The 18,921-nt window shown below is 35.4% G+C and overlaps 1 protein-coding gene across 4 annotated transcripts in view; it reads right to left on the reverse strand.

Annotated features, from left to right (window-relative positions):
- Positions 1–1,059: 1,059 nt before the first annotated feature.
- Positions 1,060–18,921, reverse strand: part of ALCAM (activated leukocyte cell adhesion molecule) — a 221,004-nt gene continuing 203,142 nt past the window's right edge. For all 4 annotated transcript variants that reach the window (XM_086675542.1, XM_025913153.2, XM_086675541.1 and 1 more), the window contains 2 exons: positions 5,004–5,120; positions 1,060–3,512 (listed from right to left, as the gene is read on the reverse strand). In XM_086675542.1, coding sequence (XP_086531668.1) covers positions 5,033–5,120 — 88 coding nt within the window. In that variant the 3' untranslated portion in view covers positions 1,060–3,512; positions 5,004–5,032. The remainder of the gene's footprint in view (positions 3,513–5,003; positions 5,121–18,921) is intronic.

The raw sequence follows: 18,921 nt of genomic DNA on the forward strand, positions 1-18,921 counted from the left end.
TGGCCTATTATATGATTTGAACATCTTAGAATAATTATTTAATAATGGTGTAAGCCTTTCATGTGTCAATTAATATTTCCCAACTTTACATATTATGAAAAGAAGGATTCTTTTATTAAGGAATAAAGGAATAACTTCTTTATTAAAGAAGTTTGGGGACTATAGTAGACTAGGGCAACATGACCTTGAGAATCAGGTCATGTCTGTCTTTCTTTCTTTCTTTCTTTCTTTCTTTCTTTCTTTCTTTCTTTCTTTCTTTCAGTTTATTTTGAGAGAGAGAGAGAGAGAGAGAGAGAGAGAGAACAAGTGGGGGAGGGGCAGAGAGAGGGGGAGGAGAGACAATCCCAAGTAGGCTCTGTCCTGCTAGCATGGAACCTGATGTGGGGCTCGAACCCATGAACCATGAGATCATGACCTGAAGTCGGACGCTCAACTGACTGAGCCACCCAGGCGCCCCTCAGATCAGGTTTAATACCCAATTTACCTACTTAAAAGCTAAATGTATTGGGGAGTTATAGAACCTGTCTAAACCTTAGTTTTCAGCTATTAAATGGGGAACATTTAATAATATTTACAACTACTAAGGATTAAATAAAATAATGTATGGATGACCCTAGCACATAGTATTGCTTCAATAAATAGTAATCTCTTTCTCTGATGTATACATAGCTGGCTTTATCTTACTTTGAAGGGAAAGAATTTCAGTAAAAGTTCATGCCTATGTAATTCTAAATGGTAGGCTGAATGGTGTGTCAATGGAGGGAGTGAAGAAATAGAAGAGTGTCCTCTTAATTAAGTTTCTAGGACAGCCACATGGGATACCCACAGTAAGTATAATCCTACCACTGAAGATGGAGACACATTCTAGAACCAGACACTGCTGCAATCTAGGAGTGGCTAAGGTGGCCCGCCTGACATAATGGGAAGGTATGGACAATTTTATTTTGCCGCATTCCCTCTCCAGGCACAATGATTTCCCCCCTGTTTAATAAAGACGACTACTTTCTACACATGAACAGCCTAGTTCATGAAGACAAGAAGACAGCTGTGAGAGAGATGTGAAGACATATTTCATTTTTATTATCTTTTAGGCATAGACGGGTATGTTAATCCATTTCCACATACAATTCCTGTAATCACAGATAGGAAGTGAAACTTGAACTGGCAAAACCTGTCTCCTGTTTCCAAAGAGTGAAATTGGAGAGATGCAACCTCAGAAGTTGAGGATTGTGCATTATCTTCCTTCCCAGTCTTGCTGTGCAGATGGCTGCCGTTACACAAATACACTCCGCTTTTTATCCCGGCATCGATTCAATTGTAATAACGCTGTCCCCTTTGCCCTGGCAAACTTTCTGCTGTCCGTCCAGAACTCTGAGTTGTGAATGTTCTGCTCTCTAGGTTCTGACAGTTGTTTTTGCACTCAGTTTACTACAGCAAGTGGAAGCCAAGAAATAATTGTAGTATGACCCTCTCTATTGCAACATTGCTTCTTTCTGCAAATAGATCTTAGGAGTTAGACTTTGAATCTTTGATCTCCCACACCAAAAGAAAAAAAAAATTATATGGAAGTGATTTCATTTTAGTGTTCGTGGTTTATTGTGGAAAGCAGGTGTTTAAAAATTTTAGAATTTCTTTAACAAAATTCTAAAGAGAGAAGGAAAAAAAAAAAGAAATCACAGTATTTACAGAGATAACAGAATGGCTTAGCCATGCAAAAAAAATAACTTTGGTTTTTCCCCTTTCACTTTGGTTTAAATATTGACCAAGATTCAATTTTTTTTCCTGCCAAATAAAACTTCAATACATCAAAGTTTAGAGGCAAAATAACATATTTTCTTTTTCCCCATAATATTTTATACAGCATTGAGTCTAATAGGATATTTTATGTATTTAATCCATACCAATGCACTACAGGAAGCTTTTATTAAACTGAGTCACTACTGCCCAGACAATAAACAGTTTATTAAATGTACACTAACATGTGTTTCTTAATGCAGAAGTGGTAAAATATTATTCCCAATCTCTTTCTGACTTTATCTTCTATTTGTTTTTCATTGCCATCATAATTTTTTATTCTGTCAGTCTAAGAAATAAACATCAGTTTTCCTTTTGCTCCTAAAGAATACAGTTTTTTACCTGGAAATCTGATGTTCACTTTTTTTTTTCTGTAAAGTTATTTAAATCCTGGGACAAAAATGGCTGCGCAGTGTTCTCCCAGAAACCAAGCTTCTGCTTGAAAGAGCAAAGTTTAAAAGTCTAGTCACAAGTAGCTATTGGCCCTTATCCAGTCTACCTCAAAAAGTTTCCATTTATACTACCACCCTAAAAAGTTCCTCAAGCATAAAACATGTTTATAAAGTTACAAATTTGAATGTAACTAAAGATACATAGACATTTTATTATTACACTCTCATGTACTGCTTGATAAATTATGTACCAGTTAAAAACACTAAATTATCTCAAGGTGCATTCAATATCTGTAGCGTAGTTAACAAAAACACACACGAAAAAAATATATATTCTATATTCTGTGGAAAATAACACAGCTTTGATAATGACCACTGTTAAAAATCTCCAATTCTGACTGATATCTTTTTTTAAAGGAAATAGATATAATTTTAAGGCAGTGGATAACCCAAAGGATTTAACACCAATTTTTAATTACAATGATTTACATCGTGACCTATGAAAATGGGAATGTTATCCATGATTTTTCCAAACTGTCTCTCATTTTTCTTTTGACAGAAAATAATACATTAGCAGTTGTCTCTGAAGGTAAGTGCTGCCCAAATTCTGTGTTATGTCCTGTTTCAAATAGGCGAAACTGTCAGTTTGGGAGTACCATTATTATGTATGTGCGCCCGTATGCATGTGTGATTTACTTCGGAAAGTCAGCTGGTGGTGCATGATCAGAATCAGCTCATCGGCTGCTCATCAGTCTGACTCTCTGCCTCCATCTCCCTTGTGATAGAAAAAATCACAGTTTTTGAATAGAGCAATGTGTGTGTCCCCAGCCTTCACAAGCTGCCACCTTTGGGATTTTGGTGCTTGTGAGAAAATTTGGGGGCATTACTGATAGCAATCAGAATCAGAAGTGTGCCTGCTCCGATTATCCATATAAACAATTGAAATAAAAACATTACATTATACATCAGATTAACAGCAACTCCCAGAACAAAGCTTACAGTGTATAAAAATAGCTACGTAAAAAATTTACATAAAAGGCAAACCAAAAAGAAATCCTCAGTGCAGACATTTACAGAAAAAAAACAAAAAACAAAAAACAACAAACCAAACACAACATATGACCTATTATCATGGCTGCCAAAACTTGTTTTTGTTTGTAATTTCACTTCATTGTTTTTACTTGAGATAATTCTCTAAAATCCTGTGACAGCTTGGTAGAATGAACTGCTTAATACTTGAACCATGAATTGCTGTCAATGTCTTTGTATATGTATTAAATACAATCCACGTTCATGCTTCAATTGGTCTATATAGTTTTTTTTTCTCTGAAATGATGAAAAAAAAACACAATTTAGTAAGTTACCATAGCAATCATTTTTCACCACCAACAGATGCTTTGTACTAAAAGTGATAGGAATTACTTTATAGGAGCCTTTCATAAAACTCCATTGTCCCTGAGCCCATCTGTGATCCCAGGCACTGTTGCAGCCCCTTCTACAAATACTTTTTTTGAATTGTTGAAGAGTCTTTATTTTTATGAAAATTGCTTAATTCATATGACTATTAGAAGGTTTTTTTCAGGAAAATATTTCATTCTGCAGGTTTTGTCTTTAAGCTTAACTTTTCTTTGAGACTTTATCAAATTTTGAAGATAACCAGAAGGTAAATTCTATGTTTACAAAGGATCGAGGAATGCACCTAGAGAAGCAGAAAAAAGTCCGACGGGAATGCTCATACTTGGCCTCCAATGGACAGCAGGATGGGGGAAGGAACCCAGCTCTTACTTCTTTCACATGAGCAGTTTGAGATCTCAGTTTTCAGATTCTAAAAATGTGTTACCCCAATTATTCGATCTTTCTTTCCTGTGTGTATCCTTCCAATTGTAATTATTTCCCATGCTTGCTACCTGGGGTGACCTACTCAGATTGTGACTTGTGCTTTATTTATAATGAACCAAAGCTTTACTGTGGTTGTTGGGGACTGTTACATCACATGCGTAAACTACAGCAACAGTTATTCTCAAGGACACACAAAATAATTTGTCCAAATGGCTTCTGTGTTTGGCTGGCTGAAGAGATCATAAATAAAAATGAAAAGCTCAAATTCCAAGTGGCAATACCATGGAAAAGACTTTTTTTGAGATTGTCTTAAAAAAATCATACTCATATAGCTATTATATATAAATATATGCAATATATGTAACACTGATATATACATTATACACACATACACATATATGTGCATATGTAGATACACATATACATATACACACACATATAGATAATACACATACTATCTGCAAAAGTTTTGTGTGTCTACACAAATTTTTTCACTAAAATAGTTTGGGGAATGGCTGCATAAATACACGACACTTGTAAGTATATTAAATCCTTAGATTAAAATTTTTATATTTAAAAGTTCTTCTCATAATTGCTTTTTAAGATAAATTTGAAGTATTAGAACAAGCTCTCATCCAACCAAAGAATCAATTTAGAAAATTCAACTTCTTTGCACTCAGCAAAAATTTTGGCATTAGAAGACAAAATGCTAATTGAATGTTACAATCTCAACACTGATTTTAATTAGTCACAGAATAATGATTATTTTTTAGAAGATGGGTAGACTGTTGAGATTCCATTCTTCTGAGAACACCTTTCTGAGTTACCAAAGTTTCCTTTGGCAAAAACTCTCTTCCTGTTTGGAAAGTTGCAATTACGAAGCATCTCAACATCAAGGCTTACTTTCCCTTTTGTCTCCTAGGGTGTTTTGTACTTTCATTGGGAATTATTTCTATAAACCTCAAACAGCCTACCCACCTGGACAACACTTTAGAACAGTTTCTTTCTTAGGCTTCTGTTTTGTGATTGTTTTCTTCTAACTTTTTGTTTTCCTCCAGATTACCAAGGTCCTTGTTTACATGTTTTGAGGCAGTCCTGTAAGAAAATTAAATAAATATCATCACATTGACACATGTGTATTTAAGTTTTTAATTTTTTTTTTAATTTTAGGGTTCACATGAATGTATCTTTGAAAAGCAAATGTTTTACATCTAATATAGACAAACTACTGGGGTGAACAAATCCACATCTGTGAACCCGGACTGGTAACAGAACACGTTCCAATGAGATTACCTTGGGTAATGGCGTTGCATTAAATATATGGTAGGAGAAAAACCAACTAATTATTGTGAACACAGACTATACATACTTAGTTTCATCATGTTTTGGGCTGTTTTTTTTTTCCTCTCCACTTTCTGGGAAGTAATTATTATCAACTCAATAATCAAAAATTTCCTTTTGGGCAAATACTTTCTGCAAATTTTCTCTGAGGGTGTTTCATTAGTGCCTTTCTCTTTTGTCATTCCGTATTATGCATCCAGATTGAACTAATGTCCTGTATCTTTGTTTATGAATTCTGTTTTATCAAATAAATCACAAGCAAGATTAGAAAGAGACCCAAGTTTATGACAGGAATCTGGCAGCAGAAGCCAAAGTAGCTTTAACATGGTGGTTCTCAAACTGTGGTCCTAGACCAGCAGTATCAGCACCCCCTGGGAACTTGACAGAAGTGCAAACAGAACAACAGAAACAGAAACTCTGGGGAGAGGGCCAGCAATCCATGATAAACAAGGCTCCCTGGTGGCTCAGCTTCTGCCAAAGTTTGAGAGTTGCTGCCATGGTTACACATGACTGGGTTCTATCCTTTAAGAGCTGAAATCAGGTTTTCTTAAGCACACAGATAAATTCCTTGGTTTTAGGATGACCCAGGAGAAACCATAACTATTTCAAAAAGTGTACCACTCCCTCCCTCCCTCCCTCCCTTCCTTCCTCCCTCCCTCCCTCCTGTTTTCCTTCCTTCCTTCTGTCCCTCCCTCCTTCCCTCCCTCCCTCTTCCTTCCTTTCTCTCCTTCCTTAACTCTCTCCCTCCCTGTTATAAGCTCATCAGCAGAACCACAGTGATATGGTAGTTTAAATTATTATTGCCATATAATTCCTAATAATATTTCTATTTTTAAAAAAATATATATATCCAGATGTGCCAAGGAAACTGGGGAGAAAACTCCATTTTTCCCTTAAAAGTATTTCCATTATTGAAATGGATTCATTTGCTAAGAATCACAACTTTACTAGAAAGAGGTATGTAATGGTATATGATATATGTCCAAGTGAGATAAAGACATATGGCTCATTTAAACTGGGGACACTCATTATATTTAGCATGAATTTAATTTAATTTTTGACTTAAAAATTCTTAGTTTAGCTGAAACTACAGCCTTCTAAGTCCATTCATAAGGCAGGAGAGCAAGCTCAAACTCTGCCAACATGAGAAGTGCTAAAATATGTAATAGCATTTTACAACAGACATTTCAAATGTAAATAAGACATGTCGTCAGTTGGAGTCTATGTATATCATATTATCACATAAATATTTCCTACCTTGCAGTAAAATGGTACATTATGGTGAATGACAACAACCTTATCATATATATTTTCCAGGAAAATGGAAGAATGATGCAAATGGCCTTGCTCCTTTTCTCATATTTTTCTCATATAAAATATATAAACACAGTATATATTTTTTATATATAACATATAGACATATAGACATATGCTGTCTACATTATATCTATATATCTATATCTATATCTATATCTATATCTATATCTATATCTATATCTATATCTATCTAAAATCAAGTAGAAACTAAAGGAAATTTGACCCTTATACTGGATGAGCTCTATTTTTACATAACTTTTCCTCTGAGGTCACTTCCCAGCTGGAGAGGCATAAGCTAACTAAAACTCTGAAAGTAAAGGAGAAAAAAAATCTCAGAAAGAAGAGAGCCACAGAGTGGTGAGAACCCCCAAATATTTGTGTAAATCACAATAAGCCCTTTGGATGTTATTTCTTCCCTTGGAGGCGAGAAATTTCACTTAGCCAAGTAGAAAGCAACAACTGGAAAGCTTAAAAATGTGCTACAGGGGTGCCTGGGTGGGTTAAGCATCCAACTTCAGCTCAGGTCATGAGTTCAAGCTCACATCAGGTTCTGTGCTGACAGCTCAGAGCCTGGAGTCTGCTTCGGATTCTGTGTCTCCCTCTCTCTCTCTGTCCCTCCCCTGCCTATACTCTGTCTCTCTCTCTCTCTCTCTCTCAATCTCTCTCTCAAAAATGAAAAAATATTAAAAACAAAAGTGACATAGATTTTAGCTACTACCCTACATAGAGAAACATATGTTTGGAGTTGAATCTCGCCAAGCCAAAAGTCCTTGGCAAACATATCAATCTTTCCACTGAAATCCCAGAAAAGCCAAGACTCTGTGATGAGTCTTGGTATTCAACCTAAGATATGTGTGTCATATAAAATGTAAATGTAACTTTCACAAAATCAAGGAAATCAGCCAGAAGTTGAACTGCCTGCCAAGAAAAACAATCCATATCCTTTACGAGAATATAATGGAACATGGAATCTCTATAACATATCACCCCCAAAAGACCAATATATAATAAAAAAAAAGTTACCATACATATGAAAAATAGAAAAATGTTAACATAAAGTCCAGAGAGTATCCTTGGATGACACAGAATTTGGAAATACAAAGGAAGAACTTTAAATCAGTTACTATATTACATGTTAAATGACATAAAGAATAAAGTGGTGACAATGAGAGAATAGACAAATTTCAGTGCAAAAAAAATGTAAACAAAAATGATTCCCACTGCAAATGAATAATTCACTGAATTATCATATCAACAGATTGGAGGTAGCAGAGGAAAGCCTCAGTGAACCTACAGGACAAAACAACATAAATTATAAATTTTTAAAAACAGAAAGATGATAGGAAAAAAAAGATCCTCAGTGACTTGTAGGACAATATTGAGTAGTCTAACATATGTGTAATTGGAGTCCCAGTAGAAAAAGCAAAAGCAAAGGGGGTAGAAAATATATTTAAAGAAACAATGAAAAATATTCCCAGATTTGTTCATGTTCATTAACTTGGAGATCCAATGTGCTCAGCAATCCCCAAGCAGGAATTATACAAAGACAAACACACCTATGTATGTCATAATCACACTAACCAAAAGCAAATATAAAGAAAAGAACTTGAAAGTAGCCACAGAAAATTTGGGCAGAGGAGCAATGACATGAATAACTGCTAATGTCTCAGGAAAAAAATGCATACAGGAGATAACTAAACATCTTTAAAATGCTGAAAGAAAAATATCTCAACCCAGAATTTTATATCCAGTAAAAAGATTTTTAAGCAAAGGTAATAAAGACATATAAAATTAGATGAAAGAAAACTGGAATAAATTATCGCTAGCAGACTTGTGCTGAGAAGTATCAAAGAAAGTTCTTTGGTTGAAGGGAAATGACACTACATGGAAACTCAGATGGACAAGAAAGAATGAATTCAGATTATATGTGTGTGGTAAAATATAAATACTATTCAAAACAATTTTTATAAAGGCAATCATTTAATACGATACATACTGCATTATGTAAGACCCTTGAAACATTATAATTTCATTTAACTTCCTTCATCCTTTTTGCTATTGTTATCATATTCATTACAACTCATTTATTATCAACCTCACACTATAATTACATGAAGGAGGTTATCTAAAATTATAATGTTTCAAGAGTTTTAGATTATTACATGAGTAGATTGTTATCAATTAAGAGTTCTTATTGTAATCCCTACAACAACCACAATAAAAGAATAGAAAGAGGTATAGTTAAAAGGCCATTAGAAAAATTAAAATATAATACTAACACTTATCTGAGTAAGTCAAAAGAAGGCAGGAAAAGAAAAACAGAGTACAACTAGAAAACAAATAGTGAGATGGTGATCTTAAATGTAATTATATCAATACTTAAGTGTAGCTTGGCTAAATCCTCCAATTAAAAGGGAGACTGTCACTCCCTCCCTCTGCCTCTCCCCCAACTCATGCTCTGTCTGTCTGTCTCTCTCTTTATCTCTGCCAAAAATAAAATTTAAAAAACTTTAAAAATTTAAAACTTTAAAAAAAAAATTTAAAAAATAAATAAAAGGGAGACGGTCAGACTGTCATAAGCAAGTAAGCAAATGCGATATTCCAGGCGTTAAAATTTTTTCTGGATGGTCCAGATTGTAACTATTTCAGGCTAGGAGGCCATATGGTTTTTGTTCCAACTCTTCCACACTGGCGTGATAGTGTGAAACAACACAAAGCACATGCGAAGAAATGGGCATGACTGTGCTACCAAAAACCTTTCTTTACAAAATCAGACAGCAGCCTGAGAGTCATAGTCTTATCACCTTTACCATACATGAGGTGCACTTTAACTATACAGAGATCGCAAACTGAAAATAAAAGGAGAGAAAAAGATATACCTGTGAACAGGAAGCGTATGAAAGCACTATAGCTATATTCATATGGGGCAATGTAAAGTTCAACACGAGGAACATTACAGCACCAATGAGAGACATTTCATAGTTACAACAGTTTCAATACACAAGGAAGTCATGACAATTGTATGTGTATGTAATTAATGAAAACATAAAGCAAAACCTGACAGAATTAAAGGGAGAAATCAACAGACAAATACACAACCTTATTTAGAGAATCTAATACTCCTGTCTCAGTAGCTGATAGGATTAATGGACCAAAATTCCATATGCACAATCATGATGAAGTTACTAGTACTGAGCTAGCTCTAGTACTGGAAGTACTGGCTTGTAACCCTCTTACATGTGAAGTGATGTTATATAATTTGAAAAAAAAAATCTGTAAGGATAAGAAGATTTAAACAAACTGTTATCTATCTTAATCTGACATACAGCTATAGAACACCGTACCCATCAACCACCAAAGTGTTTTCTTCAAATGCTCATCTAGCATCCTCCAGGTAATGCTGCATGGCTGCATGGAAGGCCGAAAGAATAACTTTCAACGCATTTCAAAAGATTAAAAGCTTACAGAGCAGGCTGTCTTAACAAAACATAAGTCAAGGAGAAATGTGTGGAATTTAACACAGTTTGAGCTACCTGGCTCCAAAGAAGAAACCACAGAGAAAATTGAAACACATTTTTAACTGAATGAATATGAAAATAAAACATACTGAAATTTGTGGAATGCAGCTAACTCAGTGCTGTGAGTGAAATTCATAGTTTAAATGCTTGTGTTACGAAAGAAGAAAGGCTAACAGCAGTGATCTAAATTTTTAATTCATTTATGAAATTAAAAAAAGAAGAGAAAGTTGAATAACTTTCTAAATAAAGTAGAAAAGAGAATAGTAATCCTAAGAGCAAAAAGAATTAAAATTGAAAATAAGTAATAGAAATAAAAATAAAACAAATAAGAAAGTTATTTGAAATTATTAGAAAATTGATTAATTCTCTAAAAACACTGAGCATGATAAAGGAATAAAATACAAATTAACAATATTAGAAAGTAAAGTGTTATCACTGCAGAATCAGAATTCTATGGGTAACTTTCTGCAAAAGTGTCAACAGTGTAAATGAAATGGACATTTTTCTTGAAAAGCTTACCAATTATTCAAGAGGAAGCAACCTTATGTCTATTAAAGAAACTGAAATCATAATTTTTGTTTTAAAAGAAATTCTCATAAAGAAAACTCCAGGCCCAGGTGGTTTTATCTCTGAACTATATCAAATATTTAAGGAAGTAACAACATCGTTCAGTAAAAGAAGAGGATGGGACCCTTTCCAACTCATTCTAGTAAGCTCACATTACCCAAGTACAAAAATTTAGCAGAGATATTATAAGAAAAGAAAATCACAGATCACTATTCCTCATGAATGTAAACAAAACAATTCTTAATAAAATGTTGATAAACATCAATATATAAAAAATATGATATATCATAATACAGTAGGATTTATTCCAGGAATACAAGACTAGCTTAATATTCAATAATCAATCAATATAATTTACCATTTTATCAGAATAAAGAATATAGGAAAACAATATGATTTTTTATAGAAATAATGTAAATGCAGATATAATGTAATGTAGATGTCAAAAGAGCATTTGAGAAAATTCAATGATAATCTGTGATAGAAAATTATCACGAATATCACTCTCAGTAATCTAGGGATATTTAAAAAATTTCTTTAGCCTCTTAAAGGGCATTGTGTAGTAAGGAATTTAGCCTTGCCCAAAGAAAATCTGGGCTTTGTCATTAGTTCTTGGGAGATAATCTCTAAATAGTTAGGATATCCTAAGTGCTAGGAGTGGCTTTCTTTTTCCTGGTGCATCTCCAATCGCATGGAATAGTTTATGCTGAGAGGTTGTCTGAGCATATGGCCATCAACATCCAATGGTCTTAGGGTGCGGGCTGGCCATCCTGTAAGAACAGCCATATGATTTAGGGCTTTCGGCTATGTGGTATCAGCCTGATTTCTGAGGAAGGGAGAGGCTGGAGATTGAGGTAAACCATATGGACACGTAGTCAATCAATAATGCCTGTGTAGCAAAGCCCTAATAAAAACTCTGGACAGTAAAGCTCAAGCGAGCTTCTCAGATTGGCAATAGCCCATGCTTTTGCCACACATCAGTGGCAGTAGAGTAACATGTCTGAAGACAAAGGAAACTTCACATTTGGAACTCTCCCAGACTCTGCGCTATTTCTTTTCCTTGGCCAATTTCAACATATCTATTACTTGTAATGAACATAAACGAGAGTATATTAGGTTCCAGTAAAACTCTGTATTTCTAGCAATTGATCAAACCTGAGTGTGGTTTTGGGAAACCCTCAACTTGAACTAGTATCAGAAGCAAGTATGTTCTTATGTGGACTCTTCCTTCTAACTCAGTATTTGCACACTAACTCCTTGCATTGGGGGTCAGAAGTCTGGGAAGATTTGGCAGTTGGGAGAATCGTACCTTAGCCCCACAGTCTGGCTAACTCTGGGTAGGCATATATGAAAAACAAAGAGCAAATATCATACATAATGGCAAATATTGAACAATTCCCTCCCTAAAATTGGGAACATGTAAAGATTTCAACAGTTCTATTCAACATTGTATTGGAGATCTCTATAAGTGCAACAAAGCAAGAAAAAGAAATAGAAAAAGCATACAGAGGGGAAGGGAGGAAGTAAAATTATCTCTATTTCCAGATGAAATGATTGTTTACATAGAAATCTTAAGGAATCCACAAGACAACGAATAGAATTAACAAGTGAATGTAGGAAGGTGGCTGTATACATTTCAACAACAACAAAATAATCATATTTTTATATAAAAATGGAAAATAAAATTGCAAAATAATTGCATTTATAATAGCTGCAAAAGACATAAAACATAAGAATAAATTTTATAAGACATGTCCATGTCTACATTAAAAGTTATGAAATATTGCTAAGCGGGGTGCTGGGGTGGCTCAGTCAGTTGAGCATCCGACTTTGGCCCCATCATGATCTCATAGTTCGTGGGTTCCAGTCCCACATTGGGCTTTGTGCAGATAGCTTGGAGCCTGCTTCAGATTTTCAGTCTCCCCCTCTCTCTGGCCCTCCCTGCTCACTATCTCTCTCTCAACAAATAACATTAAAATTTTAAAAAATATATTGCTAAGAAAAAATGGAAAGTAAATGGAGAGAATAATGATATTCACATATTGGAAGGCTAAGAGATGTCAAATTTGAGATTCAAATCTACCCAAATTTATCTATAAATTCAAAGCAACCATAATCCCACAAAGCTCTTAAATTTTTTTGGTAGAAATTAACAAGTTGCTAAAATCTATATGAAAATGGAAAGAAATAAGATTGTTAACACAAGCAGAACATCAAAGTTGAAAGACTTACATTTTATTATCATTATTTTTATTACCACTATTACTACTACAAAAGTTCCAAGGCCAGAAGAAAATCTTTTTAACATATGATGCTGGAATGAGTTGACAAATATAACAAAAACAAAACCAACCAAACAAATAAGCCACCTTTGTCTTGTATCACACACAAAATCTTAGATATATCATATTCTTAAATGTATAAAGTTTCTAGAAAAAGACATAGAAAAATATCTCTGCTATTTAGGGATAAGCAAACATTTTGTACCATGGGCACAGAAAGCAGTAAGCATAATAGGAAAAAAATTCATAAGTTGTTCTTCATTAAAATTAAAAACTTTCGGGGCGCCTGGGTGGCACAGTCGGTTAAGTGTCCGACTTCAGCCAGGTCACGATCTCGCGGTCCGTGAGTTCGAGCCCCGCGTCAGGCTCTGGGCTGATGGCTCGGAGCCTGGAGCCTGTTTCTGATTCTGTGTCTCCCTCTCTCTCTGCCCCTCCCCCGTTCATGCTCTGTCTCTCTCTGTCCCAAAAATAAATAAAAACGTTGAAAAAAAAAATAAAATAAATAAATAAATAAATAAAATTAAAAACTTTCACTCATTAAAAGACAGCATGAAAAAAAGAAAAGAAGTCACAGACTAGAACAAAAGTCACAATATATCTATAACAAAGGACTTTTATACAGAACAGGTAAAGAACTCTTACAGATCAATCATTCACACACACACACACACACACACACACACACACAAACCCAAATACCGGTAAAATCACAAGTAAAAAACCGGAATAGTAACTGTACAAAAGATAATGACCAATAAGTACACGGAGCTTAAAATCATTAGGTCTCAGGGAAATGCAAGTTAAAACCAAAATTAGATATAATTTCACACTTCCTGGAATGGCTAAAATTAAACAGAATGACAATACCAAAGTTAGGCAAGAATGTGGAAGAACCAAAATTCTCATACATAGCTGGTGGGAGCGGGAATTTTGGACAGCTGTTTGGCAATTTCTTATGAAAAATATCTACCCTATGACCTAGCAATTCCATTTCTAGGTATTAACCCAAGATGGTGAAAACAAATACTCACAAAAATGCTTATATAAGGATTTTTTTAGCCATATTATTCATAATAGCCCGAACTGGAAACTATCCAAATGTCCATAAACAAGAGAATGGATTAAAATAATGTGACATATTCTAACAATGGAACACTACTCAGTAATTTCAACAAATCATTAATATATGTATCTCAGGAACACTATGTTAAAAGAAAAAAGCGAGGCACAAAGGAGTACGTCTTGTATGAGGCTCCAGACTAGACAAACGTAATCTCTAGTGATAACAATCAGCACAGTGGTTGCCTCAGGGAACATGGATAGTGGGGCTGAACAGGAAGAGAGTCCAAGGGAATACTCTGGGGTGATGAGATGCTCCATTCTGTGACTGGAGTAATGGTCACAAGGTGTATTACATTTCTCAAAACATGTGATGGCACATTTATTGTAAGCAAATTTTACCTTAATATAAAAACATACAGAGCCACAAGCTAAAGCATATGCCTCTAGTCAGAGACCGAAAGAACCAGGGAATATGTGCAGTGAAAAACTGCATACCATTTTATTTCCCTTTCTATTTACTTTCTAGGTGGATATATTGGTCTAGGGATGATTTCATCAAGTTACATCAAATAGAAGAAAGAGGTATCAAGAAAAAGGGAGTGACTAGAATTTTCCCTAGGGAAGCTTTACTCAGGGCAAATCACAGTATTTTTCAGTGTATTTGTTCAGGTAAATCAGGCCAAAGATCACTGTTCACAGTTTGAAAAAAGGGTTGTTAAAGGCAACATGAAATATTTGTAGAAAATGTTTGTAGAGTTAGAGTTGAGTAACTTCAAATGAATTGCTTTTTGTTTCTTTTTTTTTAAGTTTACTTATTTTTGAGAGAGAGAGAAAGAGAGATACCTCGAGTGGCAGAGGGGCAGAGAGAGAGGGAGGGAGAGACTCCCCAGCAGGCTCTACACTGTCAGCACACAGCCTGACTTGGGGTTCAATCCCACGAACTGTGAGATAATGACCTGGAGCTGAGATCAAGGGTCAGATGCTTAACCAACTGAGCCACCCAGGCACCCCATACAAATTGTTTTTCTTATTTTAAAGTTTACAAAGCAAATTGTCTTTCCTATTTTAAAGTTTACAAAGCAAAAAAAAAAAAAAAAAAAAAAAAAATATATATATATATATATATATATATATGAAAATGAAACTGTAAATGAAAAGCAAATATCTCCCTTCTTAAACTCACTCTCCAAAATTATAACTGCTAACACCCTTATAATGCCTTAATGTGCCAGGCACTGTTCTAAATGTGGTACAGATATTACAATGAGATTAATAAAATTGCTTGTGATCACACAGCTACTAAGTTGCAAAGCCAGGATTCAAACTTCAGGGGTCTTAGCATCCATGCACCATATTACACAGTTATACAAATATGCTAAGTGTTAACCATCATGAAATGTGCTAAATAGAAATAACAATAGTGTGGTTGGTGGGGGAGGGGGTATATATTGTGTTTATATACATGAGATTTACATAAATTTTATCACTGATCTTTCCATTTGTATTACTGAGACTCCACTCTATCTAGCAGGAAAAGCATTTAAAAATTATTCTGATTACTTTGGCTTGGTTTTTAAAATGATATAGTAAAAATAAATACAACTTTATGGATGTATCTTTTTTAATTTTGGAAAATAGCAGAGATTTGAAATAATTATAGGGGTTATAAATACCTCTACTACTGGAAGAGGAAAAATTAATTTTTTTTAATGTTCATTTATTTTTGAGAGAGAGACCGAGTGTGAGCAGGGGAAGGGCAGAGAAAGAGGGACGCACAGAATCTGAAGGAGGCTCCAGGCTCCAAGCTCCGAGCTGTTGTCACAGAGCCCGACGCAGGGCTTGAACTCACAACAGCGAGCCAAAGTCAGATGCTTAACCTGAGCCAAAGTTGGATGCTTAACCAACTGAGTCACCCAGACACCCTAGAAAAATTTATTTAAGTCATTCTCTTTAGCAAAATATTCTCCAGTCAATTGATTTGAAGGACAAGGTTAGGCATTTATGAAGAATGAGTGCTTGGGTCAAAATTATTATTGGTTGCCTTAAACTTTCTTCATTGTTCAGCTTTTATGTAACTTTAAGAGAACATTGAAATCATAGAATTGCAATAATCATGGAGGAAGCCCTCGAGGTGACCATCTAGACTAATCTGTGAGACTGAGTAAAGTCTTGGTCATAGGGTCAGAGGGCCTGGATTCTCATCCTCATGTGTCAAGTCTGAGTTGCAAGTGCTTGGACAAATACATCCTCTGAAGCATGCTTGCTCACCTATAAACAGGGAATAACAGGATCTGCTCGCAGGGCAGATATGAGGGTAAATGTGACAGTGGACAGCAAAGCCCTCAGCAGTGACAGAGGCTGACCAAACTGACGTGAGTCATGGAGCTGCTGTCCACGGCCATATAGCCGCTAAGTAGCAGAAGGGAGCTCAAACTTAAGTCTCAACTCTTCATTCTGTGTCATTTCCATAAATGCAGTGCCTATTAAGGGTTCAAACTGCTTTTAAATAACTTTTGAGAAGACTCTCCAACTTTTTTGGTGAGATTTCCCTCAGTATTATAGACTTGTTTGGAGATCTCTTTTGAAGGAGGTAGGGAACGTATAATGGTAGTATCAACTAAGTGTGCCTTCATTTTAACACTTCAGAGTTGCTAAGACATTAGACCCTAACTGTTCTCACCACAAAATGAGGTGATAATTATGTGACATGATGGAGGTGGTAGCTAATACTCTGGTGGTAACCTTATCACCATATATAAATGTATTGAATCAATATGTCGTCCACCTTATTAACCAATGTTGTATGTCAACAACGACCACATTAAAAAAATAATTTAGTGGGGAATGAAGAAGTTTGGCAAAGTGAAGGAGGGTGAGAGTGGCAGTCCTAACCAATACATCACAATCTTGCGAGGTGGTATTATGAAAAGATATATAAAATGTTACACTAGAATTGCATATTTGGAAAACAAAAAAATACCCATTTAAAATAGCTTGCACATGGAAGAGTTCATAAGATTTTGGGATTTTCAAAAGCAGACTTACGTATAACAAATTTGAAAACTCTTTCAGAGGGAGCATGAGTAATCGTTAAAACTTCCTAGGTAGAGGGACGTTTTCTGTGATTTCTCATTTCTGGCATGCCTGGCAGACCCCACAGAATGGCAATAAGGCTACTGACATTTAAGCCTGGGACCCTGAGAGTGTGGAATTGCCTCTTTCAGTAAACTGGCCATTGATACCTGTGCAGGCAATTAAGGTCATATCCAAGAGAATAGTTATTTTTCTTCCTTCCCTGGTCACAGCTCTCAGCAAAGTGAGTTTCCTCCTGGGCCAAGCTTAATAAAGAGTTAGAGGATAGGAGGGCTCTAGTCCCTGTGTCTCAGAAGAAGACTTGTCAGCATTTTCTGGGTTTGAAGAAGGAAAAGAAGAAAAATAAATAGTTCGTCTTATTATTGCTACTTCCAACTTCATATCCTTAGGAATTTCTAAGACTCACTAAAGAAACTCTGCTAAAATAGGAAATCCTTAAGTCTTCAGTAAAAATTTCAAAAAATGGCCTTTCGGTTAGGCCAATAGTGAATATGGGGACCATCTACTACATAAACAATTAGAGAATTAAAATAAATGTAACAATTCTGAATATGCAACAAAAACAGGATGCCACCTGTAGCCTTACTGTTCAAAATGTTTCCTTAAGGTGGGTAATGTTGGTATAGCACATAGCTTGGCTCAGGGAACAAGGCTTCCCTTCACTTTTGAAGAGAAAACATATTTGAAATTAAAAAAAAAATGAAATGTGTATATACAGACAGCTAGAAAAGATTTTAAAAATTGAAAACATTATATTTTGATGCAAGCCCTTTCCTCTGGAAACATCTCAGGTAATATCTAGCAGGGGAGAAGAGGGTCACGGATGGATGGTTCTGCCCTTTGAATGGCCAATGACCTTGTGATTGATCAACTGGATGAAGACTCTAGCATTTCTACATTATCTTATTTTCCCTCTAGTCCACTGTTATTTATGGTTTGATAGACTCATGGGGTATTTTCTTTTCTCCCTTCTTCTGGCTGCCTGCTAGGTTATGGATAGGGAAAAAGAAAGAAACCAATATTTGGATTAGCCAATTTCTTTTTTTTTTCTTTTCTTGAGAGAGAGCAAAGAGGGGGAGGGGCAGAGGAAGAGAGAGAGAGAGAGAGAGAGAGAGAGAGAGAGAGAGAATCTGAAGCAGGCTCCACATACAGCCTGACACAGGGCTTCATCCCATCACCGTGGGATCATGACCTGAGACGAATCAAGAGTTGGGGGCTCTCAACCAACTGGCCCACCTAGGTGTCCAAGGATTAGCCCAATTTATAAGATAAGGAGAGAGGCCATGTCAGGCCTGCATTTTAAAGCACACTTTCCCATCCCTCGCACTATATTAAATGCCAGCAACCAATCCAAGTCAGATAAATTTTAATTCCAAAGAAGTTTTAAAGCAGCAAAATATATTTGAAACTACATGGGGATATGGAATAATATACTGCACGCACTACCTTGATCAGGTTAATTTCACAAGGACTTGGACACTGTGAAATAGGGTTACCTGCATTTAACTCATTAAATTGTTGAGAATTTCAGTGAAAAAAAAAATAAATAGAAAAAAGACTAGTAGGTGCTTATATAGCAATAAATGAGGAAAGTCATTAAAAATGTGCTATAAATGGTCCTCAAGCACTATCTTCTCAATTTATTCAGTAGGGGGGTCAGTTTTCCCTCGTGGGAACATGCATTTGATTTTAGAGTGAGTATTGATTGGAAAGAGA

The sequence above is a fragment of the Puma concolor genome, chromosome C2 (assembly GCF_028749965.1).
Source record: "Puma concolor isolate L17-30 chromosome C2, mPumCon1.1.hap2, whole genome shotgun sequence".
NCBI lineage: Eukaryota > Metazoa > Chordata > Mammalia > Carnivora > Felidae > Puma > Puma concolor.